Source organism: Bubalus kerabau, chromosome 10, assembly GCF_029407905.1.
Source record: "Bubalus kerabau isolate K-KA32 ecotype Philippines breed swamp buffalo chromosome 10, PCC_UOA_SB_1v2, whole genome shotgun sequence".
NCBI lineage: Eukaryota > Metazoa > Chordata > Mammalia > Artiodactyla > Bovidae > Bubalus > Bubalus kerabau.
The window spans coordinates 24716832-24734591 of record NC_073633.1 but is presented as its reverse complement, the minus strand read 5'-3'; the positions used below and the strand labels follow the sequence as shown (position 1 = coordinate 24734591).

Below are 17760 nucleotides of genomic sequence, written 5' to 3'. Positions count from 1 at the left end.
CCACAACGCCCTGGAGGGATCTCCTGAGAGGTGAGCAGGACCAGGTTCCTCACTAAGACCACAGCTTCCCACTTTAATGTTGTTCAGTTGCCCAGCCACGTCTGACTCTTTGCGACCCCATGGACTGCAGCACGCCAGGCCTACCTGTCCCTCACCATCTCCTGAAGTTTGCCCAAGTTCATGTCCATTGCACTGGTGATGCCATCCAGCCATCTCATCCCCTGACATCCTCTACTCCTTCTGCCTCAATCTTTCCCAGCATCAGGGACTTTTCCAATGAGTCTTCCCTCTACCTCAGTATAAAATCCAAGCTTCAAACCATGGTCTCTGACTGAGTCTCTCAGGATCTGGTCTTCCTCTAATCCACTTTCCACAGAGCTGTCAAAATATCTCTAAAAGGCCACAGTTGGTTCAAACTCCGCCTCCCCTCACTTCTGCTTTTGAGTCTCTGCTCTCGGCTCACCCCCACCTCCTCCACACTGACAGTCACCTGGGTAACTCCTACTTCTCCTTTGAGATTCAGCTCAGGGGTTGCCTCAGGGACAGCCTGCCAGCCGCTGGGCTGGGTTGCCCTCCCCCCCCCATCATTGCTTCTAGAATTTGCCTTTGCTCTGCATTTACCACCTGTGAGTTTACTCAGGAATGTCCCCACAAGCTGTGAGCATCCTGAAATGCTGCTTTTCCTTCCCGTGACCCCAGAGTCTAGCGTGGGGTCTGGTACAGAGAAGGTGATGAATAAATGTTGAGTGAATGGATAAGGAACTGAACAAAATGACCCGTGTCTAATGTATCTCTTTCATCCATCTACGGAATCTCCAACTCCATCCAGCCCAGACACAGCCTGGCGGCATACAGTAGGTGCTCAGCAAATGTCGTCGGTATTGCATTTCCTTAATTAATCTGATTTAAGGCCATGTCTGGGAGTAGTTTGAGGTATGACAGGGAGAAGGAGGAAGGTCTGATGCGGGAAATTTAGCCGAAAGGGAAGCCCGGAGCGCACCGCAGTGGGGGCAGGGGTAATGGGGGCTTACGGAAAGGTAGGAACTGAATAAGCCCCTAGCCGCTGCCCCTCCGCACCCCGAGGTCAACAGGAGTGCGCTCGGGAGAGTCCGCCTCCAGCCCCGTCAGCGCTGGACGCTTCCTCGTCCCCCTGGTGGCGAGACCCCCCGGTTCGCGCGCTCGGTGCTCAGTGCTGGGAGGCGTGTGTGTCGCTTTAAAAGCTCCCTCCCGGCGCGCCGGGCCGGCCCCTTCCCTTACAGCGCCGAGGCGAGCGGAGCCGAGCCAGCTGGGCGGCCTTTGAGGGAGCCAGCGCCCGCCCGGGCGGCCAGTCCGGCGGGGGGCGGCGGGCCGGGCCGGGGGTGGCCGGGGCGCGGGCGGCGCGGCGCTCGGGGAGCGGGCCCAGGCCCGCGGAGCCCGGCGGGGCAGGGCGGGGCGAGGCGGCCGAGGGAGGCCCAGCCAGACCCGGCGCCCGGTGGCCCCACCGGCAAACCCGGCGCCCGGGGGCTGGCCAGGCGGCGAGCCGAGAGCCAGCGGGCGGGAGGCGGCGGAGCGGAGGCTGCAAGCCCGGTGCGCCCCGGCCCGCCAGGCTCGCCGCGCGCCCCCTCCCCTCGGCTCCCCGCGCCTCCCCGCGCCTCGCTTCCTCCTCTCGCTCTTCTCGCCTCCTCCCCTCCGCCCGGCGCCCCTCCCGCCCGCGCCCGGGCCGCCAGACCCAGCCCGGCCGGGTTTCCTGCCCCGCGCGCTCTCGGCCCGGCCCGGAGGAGACCGGGTCCCCACGGCCAACATCGCCCCTCCCCCCGGGACCCGGCGATTCCGGACCGTTCCGACCGTGGACTTGGACTGAGCCGCGAGAGCGTTGTCGCCCCGGGAGGACCGCGGGGCTGGGCTGAGCGGACCCTCGCGGCCGCTCCGGACGCCGCAGGTGCCGGAGCGCGGTCGTTCTGGGTCCGGACTGAGCGTGTCCCGGGCGCCCACGGGTGCCAGCTCACTCTCGGCAGGGCAGAGACCACGGTGGAGCCCGGAGCCGGCCGATCTGGACTGGACAGAGCGGATCCCGGACGGTGCCGAGCCCGGGGAATACCGGGCGTGGGCTGAGGGGATCCCGGCGCCCTCCGATCCCTCCGACTTTGGCTCGCGCGCTGGGACCGGCCCGGCGTCGCCTCGGTCGCCCTGTGCCCGAGTCACCTGTGGCCTCGGAGCCCCGGACCCGCAGGAACCTTGCTCATTCCCCCCCACCGGAGCCCGGCGGGGGTTGACGGAGATTTTTCCGGCCCCCTTCCTTGGAGCGTGGAGGCCCCGCCCCCTCCCACCGCCCAGATGTCTCTGGTGGCGGCTCTGAGGACCTCCTTGAGGCCAGGGGCCGAAGGGTCCAGAGAGAGAAGCCCGCCCTAGGGAGCCTTGGGGGCCCCCAACCTCGTCTTGGGACTTGGCCCCCGACGCTGCTCGGAAGAAAGGTCGGTGCCCCCACCCTTGGTGAGTCCGAGAGCGGAGTGGGGGTTCTGACGGAAGGCGGGGCTGGGGAAGGGAAGGTCCAGCTGGGAACGAGAGCATCCCCGGGGCACTAGGAGCGAGCGAGGAAGACTGGAGGGGCCCTCCAGTGAACCAGCGGGGCCAGGCCTGGGTGGGGGTGGCGGGAGCCAGGGCAGGGTGCCCCATGGCAGGCTGAGGACTTATGCTTTTAAAGCAGGGGCTCCCTCTTTCCTCTCTAGAGGAGGGGCTGTGCGCTAGAGCACCTGCCTCCACCATCCCTCCCCACAAAGGAAAAAAACAAGCAAACAAACAAAAAAACTCCAATCCCCAGCGAGGAAGGGTGCAGGCTCGGGTGAGGAGGGAGGCAGCGGCATTGCATTGCCGGCTGGTGCTGCAGCCTGGGAAGGCTGACGCCAGGCTCGCTCTCTCTGCAGGGGGCTGCCCTCCTCCAAGCCGGCTCCCTTCCCAGAGCCACCCACATCTGGAGCCCCCTTCACATCTGGAAGGCCCTGGCCACCATCCTTCTGCAGGTGTCTGTTGCATCTTGACACCTCGGCCTTTGCAATTGCCTAGGAGTTGTGAGGGGGTTACTGCTGCCTTCTGTCCATCCCAAGGGCACCATTTACCCTTAGTCCCTGCAGAGTCATCCCCCTGCCTCTGTGTCCAGCTCAGCATACCCACAGGCACTTCACGTCCTGGAAGCCACTCCTGAGACCCACGGCCCCTCCCCCTGCCCTCCTGTGTCCTCACCTTGACCCCCTCAGTCAGCCTGTCTCCCTCTGGGTGTCCCATTCTCCACCCAGAGGTGGAGGAGTGGGGTGGTGGCAGGGGACTGGGGCTGGGTGAAGGCCGCCAAGGGCCAGGGTGGGCTGGGGGGCCGTTAAGATGTGGAGCTCTGCCCGGCTGAGGGGGGCTCCGTGGAGGCAGACGCAGCGTGTGCTTGGCTGGGGGGAGCATGGGCAGGCCTGCGGCCACGTGGTGAAGGATGAACATTCGGGGCACCCCGGACCTCGGGCAGCCCAGTGACGACCCCAGCAGTGGTGGCGAGCGGGAGCGGATTCGACAGCGCATGAAGATGGTCATCGGGCAGCTGGAGGACATCCTGCGAGAGCTCAAGGAGGTGGCCAAGGAGCTAAGGGAGGTGAGTGATGGGCTGGGCAGCCCCTAGGCCAGGTATCCTGGGCCTGGCATCAAAACATACTCATGTGTGTGTTTGTGTGTGTGTGTGCATGCACACATGCATGAGCAAAGCTGTATGCACCTGTGTTACTCTGCTTGGCACTTCCTTCTTGTTCTCCTTTCCCCACATCTGCTTTGCTAAAGATGTCACTGTACCCCAGGGCTGGAGGGGCCTCCTTGATCCAGGGACTGCTTAGGCAGCATGTTGTGGGCCCATGGCTCAGAGCTGCCATGGTGGCCAATAAAAGACAGAATCCCACCACAGCCTCTTAGTAGAAGACAGTCTTCTGGGACCCAAGCTGACCTTTGACCCCACCATCTGCCTCCCAGACGCTGACTGGCTTATAGAGGGCACTGGGAGAGCATGGGTGGCTTTACTGAGATAGTCCCTACCACTCAAGTCCCAGCTCTGAGCATTCCCTGAAGATCACACAGATGCTTAGAACCCTGAACCTGGAAAAATGAAAGCCGGCTTTGCCTTCTGTGCCCAAAGCGGGTCTAGGAGCTGCTAGTGGATATCATCGTTCTTGTGTATGTTGGCAGGGGCAGGGAGCTCCTCTGAAGGACGCATCCCTGTCCCATGGTTCCGAATGGTTTGGTTTTTTTTTTTCCGCCAAGGCTGAAAAGTCACCGAGAGATCCTGGTATGTGTATCCCTCTCTGCCTCTCTAAGCGGAGCCGGTTTAATTACCACTTCCCACATCGCCAGGGTAATGAGATTCACATGTCCTCAGCCCTGCCCCCTGGGCTGTGTTCGAGCCCGAAATGCATGACCAGCGTTCTGAGCCGCTGGCCTGAATTTGCCCGCTGGGTGCCATTACACCAGCCAGGTGGGCTTTAGGCAAATTTCAACTCCTTGTAACCAGGGTCCCTGCAGAGATGGCAGGGAGAGTGACTGAACTGGAGTTATGGGCTTGAGCTCTCCCCAGCCAGCTGTGTGGGGAATATGGGGGTTCTCAGAGGGTTTGGAAGAGGAGGTGATGGTGGCAGACCCACTCCCGACTGTCAAAGTGGCATTCCAGCCTGGCCTGAGAACCAAGGAGCAGAGGGTGTTTGAAGGGAGTCATGTTCAGAGCAGAGGGGATTGTAGAGATGCTGGGACAGAAGCAGAGGTTGGACAGGGCAACCACTCTACCTGGGGTCAGCCTAATGGAGCATCCTTTCTCAGGAGGTAGGAATGGCTATTGCTGCAGACAGAGAGAAGTGGTGGTGCTTCTTCCCATGGACTGGGATGGCCGCAATCTAAGCCAAACATCTTTGAGGAATAATTCTGGAGATCAAAGACCAGGTGCCCCTGAGCAACCCCTGCTCTCCCAACCTCAGTGGTCCAGAGGACTGCAGTTCCCACTTTGACTTGCCCCCCCACCAACTTTCAGATGCTCTGTGGTCCCATCAGGGTCATGGAAACTATCCAAAGTCTCCGTCCTCGGCAGGAGGAGCATGGGACCTATGCCCCAGCAAGCCTGCTGAGAAAGAGCCAGGATTGACTCGAAGCTGGGAGGCAGCTTTGATACGCGTAGAGCCTCCTCCCAACTGAGCATCTTCCAGGCACCTACCTTCATCTTCCCCTGCTATGTAGCCATCCACAGTTTGAAGGCATCTCACAGGTCATCCAGACTAGCCCTGTTTGTTTGCTGTTGAAGAAACTGAGGCCAGAGAGGGACAGGGGCTTGTGTAAGGTCACATAGCCTACCAGTGGCAGAACTAAGCCTAGAACTCAAGTTTCTGATGCCTATGCTGGGGCTTCAGCAGGTGTACTAATGATTGTCTTTGCATTTTGACAGGGGCCTTCTAGAGGGGGCACTTTATGCTCGTGCTGTGATGCTCTGAGGTGTACCCTTTAGGGATGAGGCAGGGAGCTTAGAAGTGCGACAGTTCATTTGCGAATCTTTTACGTGTTCTTTACCAGCACACACACTCACCGGCTCCCATGTCTCAAACAGCAGAGCTCCAGATTCCCAGGCTTTGCAGCCCAGAGGCCTGAGCTAGGATGGGGAGAGATGAGTCCCCACCCCCCATACACCCTGTAGGCCATGTGCCTCCACCCAAGACTTTGGCAGGTTGCTATGGCAACCAGAGTCTACCCCGTATGCCATTGCCTGTCCGCTGCCAATGGCACCCAGCTGGGAGAGGGGCCAAGCCTCAGAGCTCCCCCATCCACCAGGCAGGGTCTGGACATGAGGTGATGAGCAGAGGAAGTAGAAGGCAGGCGAGGCTCTGAGAGGCCCAGACAGAGGAAGAGATGCCATAGCCAACTTCCTATAGGATGGGATTTGTCAGGAATGGGGTTACTGGGTTCAGGCGGGGTTTGGAGTAAAGTCTTGCAGTCCCCCTGCTCCCTGGAACCCATGATCTGTCAGCCTCTCCTTGGAAGCTCGGTGTGGCATTTTCCCTTGGGGGTGTGGGTGGGCCCAAGGTCAAGACAGTGGCAGACACTGGCTTCCTCACCTTATCACACCCTACTCCCCAGGCAGTACCAGCTCAGAGCTCACCAATGGGGTTCTCATGTCAGAGAGGGAAAGTACTTAGATGTGAAGACAAGATTCACAAGCAAGACTGCTGGGAGTAGCAGGAGATGCTGGACTAAGAAGCAAGGCCAGCAGAGAGAAAGGGCTCAGTTGTATCAACCTCTGTCATCCTCTCTCTGCTGCTCTCTTGACCAGCCCTGGACACCACCCTTCATGGCAGACTCTCCTCCCCTTCTTGAGCATACAGCCTGAAGTTCACTGAAAGATGAGGGACACTAAAGCCCTCCCTCCCCAGGCCCCTGAGCCTCAGTTTGCTCATCTCTGAGACGGGGATGATGATCATTTGCATCTCAGTGTTATCTTAGCACTTCATCGGGGTTTGGCATGGGGTAAGGGGGCCAACGTGCTTCCCAGATGGCACTAGTGATAAAGAACCCACCTGCCAATGCAGGTAGACATTGAGACATGGGTTCAATCCCTGGGTCGGGAAGATCCCCTGGAGGAAGGCATGGCAACCCACTCCAGTATTCTTGCCTGGAGAATCCCAAGGACAGAGGAGCCTGAGGGCTTGGGTCCCTAGGGTCACAAAGAGTCAGACATGATTGAAGTGACTTAGCATGCACACATGAAAGGGGGCCAATACCTACTCATTTCCCTAAAGGGTCTGGAGTTTCCCGTACTATACCTGCCCTGCCCTGCCAAACCCTTCTGCAGCTCTCCCATTGGCCTCCCAGGTGATGAGGAACAAGTTCTGTCCCATGAATGGGAAGAGTAGTTTAATGGACTGAGTGAGGTGAGGAATGTAAATACTTTGAAAGCTAAAATTGTGCTGCAGAGAGATGTAATGGTCAATCTTTAATTAGCCCTCAGCCCCCCTAGATTCCCCAAAACGCCAGAGTGCCAGGCCAGTCCCAGCAGGTTCTCTAAGCTCCTCAAAGTTCTATGGATCTTACTTTAGAGATAGAGCACAGCCTCAGGGCCAAGATCATGGCTCTGCAGCCACATGTCTCTGGTTCAGATCCAACTCTGCCCCCTTCCCAGCTGTGTAAACTTGGGAGAGTTACTTTACCTTGCTGTGCTTCCATTTTCCATGTAAATGAGGATAATAAATTTTACACTCCCCATCCCACTCCTCAGCCTCAGGGTTGTGATGAGAATTAAATGTGTATTACATATTAAGTACTTAGCAGAACGATGGGCACAAAACTTACTCCGTATTTGTTAGATATTACTAATGAAATATTCAAGCACTGGCCTGCTCCTTATTCCATGTATGGCTTTTAGAATCGCATCTGCTTCTTAGCTATCATCAGAGAGGTCAAAGTCAGGACCCTGACCTCTTGGCTGGCACCTTTATTACCTCCGACAGTGGGCAGTCCCACCCCTGTGCAGCAGGGAAAGGGGATAGAGAGTGACAGCGATGGGATAGGACGAGTGTTTCCACTAAGATGGCTGTTGAACTGAGAGCCGAAGGAAGTGAGTGTGGTATCTAGGGGATGAGCTTTCCAGGCAGTGGGAACAGCCTGTGCAAAGGTCCTGGGGAAGAAATGGGCTTGGTGTTTTCAGGATTAGCAAGGAAGGCAGTGCAGCTGAAGTGGAGTGAACTAGGAGGAGAAAAGCAGAAAGGTAGGTCAAACAGGGAGTCAGGTTACACAGAGCCTTGCAGGCCACGGTATGGAATATGGATTTTGTTCTCAGGGAGAATCCCACCTGCTCTCCAGGAATCTCCTGGTTGTATTTCTGGGTGGGGGTCTGCCTCCCCACTGCTCTCTCTCCCTGTGCTGTGCTTAGTCACTCAGTTGTGTCCAACTCTGCGACCCCATGGACTGTAGCCCACCAAGCTCCTCTGTCCATGGGGATCTCCAGTCCAGACTACTGGAGTGGGTTGCCATGCCCTCCTCCAGGGGATCTTCCCAACCCAGGGATCAAACCCAGGTCTCCAGCTTTGCAGGTGGATTCTTTACCAGCTGAGCCACCAGGGAAGCCCCTGCTCTCCCTGATCCCTGCCAACTGGGAACCCCAAAGGCCAGGGGTAAGGGCCTTGCCTTTGGCCTCCTGGGTGCTGAGCTTACCTTGAAGAGGTCCCTGGCCTTCTCCTCCTCCTCAGTTCCCCCCTCCCCAAGATGTCACTCAGCATATCGGGGTTCAAGGGTACTTATTGTGTTGATCACTAGTGTCTCTCACATCATCACTGACTCTTGGGTAGGACGTAGCTTAAGGGCACAGTTGCCCACTTTGGCCTGAACACCTCAGGAGGATGGAGGGATGGGCACAAACCCTTCACAGCCAGGGGTGGTGGTGGAGGATCCCCCATCCAGTGTTGAAGGGGAACAAGCCCGATGGTGATTGTGCAGTCCCCTGGGCAAGGCGCTGCATATGAGGTGGCAGGGAAGCCAAGGGCTGTGCAGGCATGACATAAATGTGGCCCAGCCAGGAGGCAGCTGGAGCAGGAGAGGCTGGGGACCACAGAGCTGTGCCAAAGTGGGTCAGTTCCATCACCCGCAGCTCAGCAAGAATTGTGTGGATTTTTTCTTATTATTTTTTTTGTCTCACCTTCCTTTCCTCCCTTTTCCTTTCCTCCCTTTTCCCTTTCTCCTCCTCCGGGCAGATTCACAAAGCTCCTTAGCCAGTTAGGCCAAATTGCAGGTTGAGAATCATGTATCACGGTCAACTCGCTCCCCACCCCTTTTCCCCAACTCCACAGCCCCCCAGGAAGACAATAAGTAACATAATCAAGAATTAAAAAATAATCAGTGATCATAAATAATGCAGAATCCCCAGTTATGTAACCAGCTGCCCAGGGAGCTGGGAGGGTGGGAAGGAGTAGCAGCTTGTCAAGAGAGTTGAAGGGACCAGAGGTGAGCAGGGAGGGGATAAACGGGTCCCAGGGCTCCCTGGGTCCTCAACCTGAGGCCTTAGGGAACACATTCATGCTTTCCGTGGAGAGGGGTCTCAACCAGCGGTGGAGGCGGGCTAGGGCAGGCAATGTTGGGGTGTCTAAGACTGTGGAACTTTTTCTCATAAAAGAAGCCCCAAGTGGTTTTTATTAAGTCTTCTCTCTGAACTCATGCACTAGTCAAAAGCTGTGTCTGTAAAGAATGTGCCAATCCCTGTACTAAACTGGGGCTGCAGTGGTGGGCAAGACAGATCTAGTCCTACCTTTCATGGGGCTTCCTGTCTAGTGAGGTCACAGACATCAGTCACATGTACACATAAAATGGTAGCAGCAAGAACTATTGGAAAATCAGGAGAGGTGCGGGGTGCCTTGAGATCCTTTCACAGGGAACCTGTCTTCAACTGGGGATCAGGGAAGACTTCCTTATGGAAGCAAGAGGGAATGAGTAGGAAAGAAAGCAGACATGCCAGGTGAGGCACAGAGGCACAAGTGAGCTCTGTGGAGTGAGTCGGGCTGGTGGGCCTGGCAGGGTTGGAGGCTGCTTGCTGGAGAAAACAGGACCTGTGATCAGATTTGGTGTTGGATTGTGTTTGGGAGGCTCAGGAGTTTGGGCAGCCAGGAAGAGCTGGAAGCAGATGGGTGATGTAGTCCTGGTGGCTGACTAGGAAGGTCCTTGGATGGAAAGGGAGCTGGACTGGAAGTCGCTGTCAGTGGGGAGACTGGATGGGTGCCATGTTCAGGGGGGTAGCTGAGGCCATGATCAGAACATGGTTTGTGGACACCCTTAGGGACAGGGTTTGGGACCCAGCAGGTTTTGTTGCAGCCCTTAACCCTGCCCTTCCTATCTAGTGTTTACTCTTGCCCCCCATAGAGCAGGTGATTTCCTGTTCTGAACTCCCTTCCACTTCCAGTCTCAGCTCAACTCCTGGTCTCTGGGTCTCAGTTTCTCATCAGCAAGCACAATGAGAAAGGTAGTCTCAATGGTGTCTCCAGGCCCTCTTGGCTTCAAGGGTCTGTGGTTCTGTGATTTCTATTTCTCTTTCCATTCTCTCTCTTCCCCTTTCTTTCCTTCTGTGTATATAATTATTTCCCTGCACTCCAAGACAATCCCAAATTACATGTAGGCAAAATGATTATTAAATCTCAGAGAGAAATCATAGATTTCAAGACAGCCAAAGCAGAGAGGCAGTTAGCCTGGGACCTGCCCCCATTCCTGCCTTCCACACTGGCCCCGTGAAATGAGGCCCCGGGGATGGGCAGCAGGGGTTGTGGGCTGACCCGGGCCCCCCTGCATACCATCTGGGTCCCCACGGCGTGTCACTCCCTTCCAACCCTCACTTATGTCATTCATCTGGTGAGTGTGACATGTCTCACCCATGGAGCAGACCAAGATTTGCCTGTGAGGCTCAGCTATTTGACCTGTAGTATTTCTTCTCCTATACTGTCTGTAGACAGCTTTACTTGAGGGAACATAGGTGCCACCCGTGTGCTGCAGTTTGAAAGGTCTAATAATATCCCATTATTCTGCCACAGGCACTGGAAGTGTCCGTGTTACAGTGGCATTCCTTTGGTAAAGAGCTGACTCGTGTTTGCTCTTGGACTGGATGCCAGGGGCCTGGCCGTATGTTAGCACCCACAGGTGCACAGTGGATATTGGGGGTCTATGTTGTTCTTTGCGCTCTCTGTGCATCAAGTCATTAACTCCTTACCAGAGCCTTATCAAGTAGGTACTACTAGAATTCTCCTTGGATGAAGCCATTTAGGCCCAGAGAAGCTGAGTAACTGAGCTAAGGTCACACAGCCTGTAAGTGGTGAAGTTGGACCCTACGTCTGGCTTCAGAGCCCAGGTTCTTAAGTGTCTGTGCAGACTCTGCAGTTTAAAGCACATTCCTATCTATTGCATCTCTAATATCTGGCGAATAGAGGCGTGTCATCCTGTTTTACAGGGGAGGAAATGGGATATGGAGAGGGAAATCACTTGCCTCTCAAACCTCTTAGCCAAGATGAGGCAGGCTTGGGACCCAAGCCCAGCCCTCCTTCCCTTCCTTCCCTCCACTCTCCCAGAATGGAAGCAGAGAAGGGCATTCTGAAAGAGAAGGGGAAGGGCCCCAACCTGAAGGCCTCCTGAGCAGGGGGCTGGCAAGGGCTTCTTGGGCACGGAGAGGGTCCTGATCTGAGGGTTCTAGGGCTCTTGCTCTGTGGACCCTGCATCTTCCTCACAGGGGATTAGTAACCCAGCTTCGGGACCCAGCTTGGCCTCAGCCAACCCTGTGAGCTCACAGCCGAGTCATTTGACTCCAGATTCCTACTGTCATCCTCGCACCCTCAGGTAGCAGCAGACTCTCAGCAGCAGTGCTCGATCAGGGGAATCTAATTAGAGGGTGTGGCTGTCCCAGAGGCGCAGGGCCTTTCCTGAGGGTGGCAGTGCCTGGGCTGCTATTTTTCGCCAGCTTAAATCCCCAGTCTGCTAGGCCTATTGCATGCATGTTCAGTTGTATCCGACTCTTTGGGAGCCCATGGACTGTAGCCCACCAGGCTCCTCTGTCCATGGGATTCTCCAGGCTAGAATGCTAGCGTGAGTTGCCATTTCCTACTCCCTAACCCAGGGATCGAACCTGCCATCTCCTGTCACTCCTGCACTGGCAGGCGGGTTCTTTACCACTGTGCCACCTGGAGAGTCCAGTCCACCACACCAGTAGTCCTCCAAGTCTGTTCCTGAACCAACAGCAGCAGAAGAACCATCTCGAAGCTTGTCAGATATGCACCTCTCGAGCCCCACCAGGACCCCCTGAATAGAACACTGGGAGTTGGCTGATGCACATCCGGGTTTTTTGTCTGTTTTCATTAGAGTATAATTGCCTTACACAGTTGTGTCATTTTCTGCTGTATGACAAAATGAATCAGTTATGTGTATATATACAGCCCCTACTTCTGTGCATTTGGGTTTGAGAGCCCCTACTCGAGGCCAGGGCTCCCACTTGCTCTCAGATGGGGCTTGGTTTACACAAAGGTTTCAGGGGGATGTGAGCTTCTCTGAGGTCAGGAGTCATTCTGGGCAGTGGAGGGCATAAGAAGGGGTGACCAGACTGGAGGATGGAGTTTATACGCATTGGCTGTCCAGGCCCAGAAATCATGGCAGCACTTGAGCCGTGTGCAGTGTTGCAGGGCTGGTGGGGGCAGGAATCTCAGGTCCCCAGTGACTGGTCGCTTGGGCCTGTCATCTATACATCCAGGCCATGATGATCTCGTGGGTGGAAAGCCTGACACGTAGTAGGTGCTCAGAGCTGGGAGATGATGTCACTTTTATCACCAGTACCCCCAGAGAGCCCTAGGGCATTGGGAGCAGTGGCTTCTCACTGCTCCCCAGGAAGTTCTAATGAGGTTGGCAGAGCCGGGATTCTCATACCCCCTTGGTGTGACTGAAGCTGAAGTCCAGAGAGGTTATGTGAGTTACTCAAAGACACATAGAGCATTTGATGTCCAAATCAGGAACTTGGGTGTCTTTATGCTCCCAGCTCTTCCACAGGCCTCTGCCAAGAGTTCCTTCCACCCCTAGTCTGGGGCTGTGGGAAGTGGGCATCCCTAGGCACTGACTCCCCCAAAGAGTGTCTCAAGTCCTCTAAGCACAGAGTCCTAGAACCTTACAGATGGAAGAAAACTTGGAGATAGATAAGCCACCCAACTCCCCATTCACAGATTGAGAAACAGACCTAGAGAGGAAAAATGACTGAGCAGGTCTCTGGCGTCAGAGCCCCTGACTCCTGACGAGGCGGACACCCCACCCAGCCGGGCTCCTGGCCGGCCATCTTCACCCTGGCTTTCCTCTTGTACTTTGGAGCACTCACCAACCCTGCTCCTTGCCGAACCGCTAGCACATCCCTGGACAGCGTTTGTCTTCAGTAAAGGTTTGTTGAATTAGGGACTTTTTTAGTTAATGAACTGACTGACTGCTCCGACCCCAGGGAGAGAGCTCTGAGAGGGCTGGGAGCTGCCTCCGGGGCCTGATGACTCGTTGTGTCTGTCTTTGTCCCCAGGTCTCTGGTCCTTCGGCTTTGCTTTTGTTGTTGTTTTGCTGGCTTGGATTCCGGCCTGCATCTCCTATCCTCCCCTTGCTCTGTCCTCTCCCTGTGTGTCTGCCTGGTCTCCCTTCCCCCCTCACTGTCTTCATCACCAGTGTCTGTGCTGACCTGGCCTCGGCGTGGGGCCATCCTGAGGCAGGGCCACCTGTACGGGGCAGGACCTGGTGGGTGCACTGACCTCTGCAGCCCAAATGCATTTAACAAGCAGCTCTGGGCCCAGGATGGATGGTTTTCTTATTGCTTACCAAATAATGCTTGCTTTATTCCTTCCCCCACAAGCCAGGATTGATCTCCACTCATCAAGCAGTGGGGAAAGTGAGGAGAGAGGAGGCTCTGGGGCTATCTATGTAGGGGTGGGGTGGTGGAGACCCATGGGGCCAGTTTCTGACCTGCTGCAGAGGCCAGTCCAGGATGTTTCAGAAAGCCTGGGCAGTCTTTGTGCGGTTTTCACATCTAATTTCCTCTCTGAGGGTGGGTGGGCTGCTCTTCCTGCCACTGAATGGACTTGCTGGAATCTCTCAGCCCTGTTTCAAATGGTCCCCAATCAAAGGAAGATCCAACTCTGAGAACTAGGGCTGCCCCCCAGAACAGCAGCTGGCTTTGGGGCAGGAGGGGCTGTGTGTGAATGGATGGGGTGCAGGGCTGGAAGGCACCCTCCGTCTCCCAGAGGCACTGAGGAGTGGAAAACAAGCGGATGGCCTGAACCAGCTGTGTTAATATTGGTCCAGCTTTGGCCCTCAACAGGGCGAGCAAACCTGTGAACTCAAGTCCACCTGTGTCCTGTAGGGTCATTAGCCAAGGCTGGGACAGGGCATACTCTCGCCTTGGTGATGCTGGCCCCTCACTCCTCTCCCCTTGCCCGGCCAGGTGGTGAGCCAGATCGATAAACTAACCTCGGACTTCGACTTTGAACTGGAGCCAGATGACTGGACCACAGCCACTGTGAGCAGCACCTCCAGCAGCGACAAGGCAGGCGGGGGCGGCCCCTTTGACCTGGGCCACCTGGACTTTATGACGGCCGACATCCTCTCGGACAGCTGGGAGTTCTGCTCCTTCCTGGACATCTCCACGCCCTCAGACTCCGTGGACGGCCCCGAGTCAACCCGGCCGGGGGCCGGCCCAGACTACCGGCTCATGAACGGCGGCCTGCCCGTCCCCAACGGGCCCCGGGTGGAGACCCCGGACTCCTCCAGTGAGGAGGCCTTCAGTGCCGGTCCTGTGAAGGGCCAGCTGCCCCAGCGGACCCCAGGGACGCGGGAAAGGGTGCGGTTCAGCGACAAAGTGCTCTACCACGCTCTGTGCTGTGACGACGAGGAGGGGGACGGCGAGGAGGAGGCCGCAGAGGAGGAGGGGGGCCTGTCCCCGGAGCCTCCCCACACAGAGGCCCCTGCTGGCCCCCTCAAGCCCTCCCCAGCTCCCTACAAGCCCAGGCGCTCTCCTCTGACTGGACGCCGCTCAGGCCCCACCTCGGTCCCTGAGCAGACCCGCAGGGTCACACGGAATAGCAGTACCCAAACGGTGTCGGACAAGAGCACGCAGACGGTGCTGCCCTACACGGCCACCAGACAGAAAGCCAAGGGGAAAAACTAGGGCTGGGGAGGGGCTGGGGGGCGGTGGGCACATAGAGCTATAAATATATATATATATATTTAAACAAACGCAGTCATAATAAAATTTTAAAATGCTAAGGATCCAGCCCACAGGCCCCAAGGCTTTCACAGAGCTCATCTTGGACACGAGATGCCTGCTTACCTCTTAGTTCCCAGGAAGCGTGGCCAGAACCACCCTCCCTTCCTTCTCACGGCAGGACCCCTGAAGGGGGTGTCCAAACGTGTAGAAATGAGGAAGGGGAAGTCTGACCTGGGACCTCCACCCCCACCCCTGCAGAGCACGGTGGTGGAGGCTGGCTAACAGTCTGAGCCTTGCCCTGAAGGGGATTCGTGAGCAAGAGACGAGCTCCCAAGCTGCAGGTCCGAGGCCAGGGCTCGTGGTCGGTGATTTGGAAGAGACTGCAGGACCGAGGGTCTGGGGGTGGCGTCACTCCAGCTGGGCCCGGTCACTCACACGCCCGTGCCTTTTATGCCTTTTACCCCGTGGTTGACTTTTGCTTCTCCTTCCCTTACCTGGGTGCATCCAATCCTGCCCCCTCTCCCATCTCAGGGTTGCCCAGCACACAGAGAAGGAAAAAGACACTAGCATGATTGGGCCTCCATGCTCAGGAACCTGCAGACCCTGGAGGGCCAGGCTGGGCTGAGCAGAGGTCTGTTTTGAGAACCTGGACCACTCCCAATCCTTTCAGCTTCCATGTGCAGCCTTGACCTTTAGAGATGAAAGACTCAAGGAGAGCCTCAGCCAGTCCCTGCTTGGCCCTGAGCAGACCTGAGGTCCACGTGAGAAAGCGGGCAGCCACTGCCGTGGGGCTGTGAACCAGAGCCAGAGACAGACTCCTGGCCCCCTTCCCCAGGCAGGGAGCTTGGAGAGGAGTCCTGCAGCCCCCCTCTGTCCCTGCTTCTCCACATCTGGACCCTGAGCCCAGCTTAGCAGGTCTTGTGCAACACCAACAGAGACAAGGTGGGAGCCTGGAGGTAACAGGGCTTTACCTGGAGTGTAGCCTACACAGGGACAGCATCTGAGTACCCTTGGGATAATAATCATAATCATTGCTCACATTTATGGAGTAGGCCCCCAGGCCACGCTGAGGTCATTTTACAGCATTATTTCATTTAATCTTCACAGTAATCTGACAAGGTAGGAACTATCACTATCCCCATTTTTCACATGAGAAGACTGAGGTTCAGAGAGGTTAAGTAACTGGCCCAAAGTCACAGAGCCTGTGCCACCCTCCCCACCATCAGCATGTAGGTGATACCCGGCTCTGTCATCTAGCAGCAGTGTGACCTTGAGCAAATCCATTTGCCTCTCTGAGCCTATCTGCCTCATCTATAAAATAGGTCTGATAGTCCTCACCTACCTCATCAGGGGCTACGGGGCTTTGACAAGATGGGGGATGTGAAAGCAGTTGGTAAATGCCAGGGTACAGGACATGCCCTGTGGTCAGTGCAGCCCTCACCCAGATTCCAGTGGTTTCCAGGTGGGGAGCCCTGACTGGAGTGGGCAGAGAAGCCACTTCCATCAACTGGAAGCTATCCCTGGGTTACTGCTTCACTTTGTCCCCCACAGTACCTTGATTCGCTGCCCCTTGTTCAGAGCAGGGGGGTAAGGACACCAGTCCTTGGGGACCTCCCTCCTGCACATTTTAATTAAGACAGATTCACAACCCACCTGTCAGGAGGGATCTCTGCTCCTCTTGTGGGGGGCCAGAGGGCCTGACGAGCAACCTAGCAGCACCTGCTGCGCTTGTGCAGTCCCAGCAATGGGGAAGATGGAGATTGTGCAGGCCAGCGTGGAACAGGTGCTGAGGATGCGATCAGGATGAGATGGGCCAGGCCTAGGCTGCCTGCTTTGCAGTATGGGAATCTCCCCTCAGGCCCAGGGTTAAGGTCAGAGCCCTAAGGATCTAGCCAAGGTGCAGCCTCCAGAGTGGCAATCCGGGCAGGGGGCATTGGAGGCGGGTGGGTGGTGGCTAGCTCTTCCTGGCCCAGGCCTGAGAAGCTGGGGTCTAAACTCATTTATCAGACCCAGGAAATGCTCAGGCAGTTGGAGCTGATCAATGATGGAACCCTGGTTCAGAGGATGAATGCCAAGCACCCAGGGCCAGCTGGGTTCTGCCCTGACAGTGAGGAGGGGGCAATCCAGAGCAGCCCCACCTCACCCCAGGTGTGGACACACCTAGCTCTGAAGAAAGACATCCAGTGCTACCTCCAACATTTGATTTTCTTCTCCAATGGCAAGATTGGTTTCAGACTTACAGTCTCTCATTTTTACAACAGTCAAGGAAAAGAAACCTGTACAATAGTACCCATTTCTCCAAGGAAGAAACTGAGACCCAGAGCCAGGGGTCTCTGAGAGAGTCCCGAGTAAGGCATTGACCTCGCCTGGGAGCCCCTTCCCCACCCTCACTCTTGCTTTCTGTGATTGCATGTGGTCCCTGTTAACAGCCCTCAGTTAGCCAGACCCGTTCCTTGGTCTATCACCTGGCTACTTGCGTCAAATAGGGCAGAGGTATGAGGGTGTCCTAGAAAAGGCGGGGGGAATGGGTATTTGATCTAGAAGACCCCCCAAATGACCTAACTTCCTTCATAACTATGCCACATCCAGTCTGGACCTTGCTGCCAGTGGAGTGGGATACCCATGACTTTGTTACGACTTGAACTGGAGAATGTGGCCACCTAGGGAAAGAGCTATAACCGAGTTGTTGAGCCACAGAACTTGCTGCTTCTAAGTAGTAAGCTCCCCGTCCTTGAGCAGTCACAGCACCCTAAGACCTCCCCCTCAACCCTCATGCTCCTCCGGGCACAGTCCCTCCCTGTCCTTCCCCACCTCCATGCCTTTGCTGGTTTCTTTCTTATTTTATTTTTTATTTGTCTGCACCAGGTCTGTGGCGATATGTGTGCTCAGTTGCTTCTGACCATTTGTGACCCCACGAACTTCAGCCCACCAGGCTCCTCAGTCCATGGGATTCGCCAGGCAAGAGTACTGGTCACCATTTCCCCCTCCAGAGGATCTTCCCAACCCAGGGATCTAACCAGCCATCTCCTGTGTCTCCTGCATTG

At 56.4% G+C, this 17760-nt stretch overlaps 1 protein-coding gene across 3 annotated transcripts; it reads left to right on the top strand.

Moving 5' to 3' along the window:
* The first annotated feature begins 1320 nt into the window (after positions 1–1320).
* INSYN1 (inhibitory synaptic factor 1) lies at positions 1321–15898 on the top strand. Of its 3 annotated transcripts, none has more exons than XM_055536953.1 (3): positions 1321–2450; positions 2901–3607; positions 13955–15898. In XM_055536953.1, the coding sequence occupies exons 2-3, from the start codon at positions 3452–3454 to the stop codon at positions 14675–14677; spliced, it is 879 nt and encodes a 292-aa protein (XP_055392928.1). In that variant the 5' UTR covers positions 1321–2450; positions 2901–3451; the 3' UTR covers positions 14678–15898. The 3 variants fall into 3 exon arrangements, with proteins under 3 accessions (XP_055392928.1, XP_055392927.1, XP_055392929.1); XM_055536952.1 differs by having other exon boundaries at positions 1321–2469; XM_055536954.1 differs by lacking the exon at positions 1321–2450 and having other exon boundaries at positions 2517–3607.
* Positions 15899–17760: the final 1862 nt, after the last annotated feature.

Excerpts from the sequence above, each read along its gene's own strand:
- INSYN1 (XM_055536953.1), top strand. The coding sequence starts at position 3,452 with ATGAACATTCGGGGCACCCCGGACCTCGGGCAGCCCAGTGACGACCCC. Across the intron at positions 3,608-13,954 it reads TGGCCAAGGAGCTAAGGGAG|GTGGTGAGCCAGATCGATAA; the intron begins GTGAGTGATGGG and ends TTGCCCGGCCAG.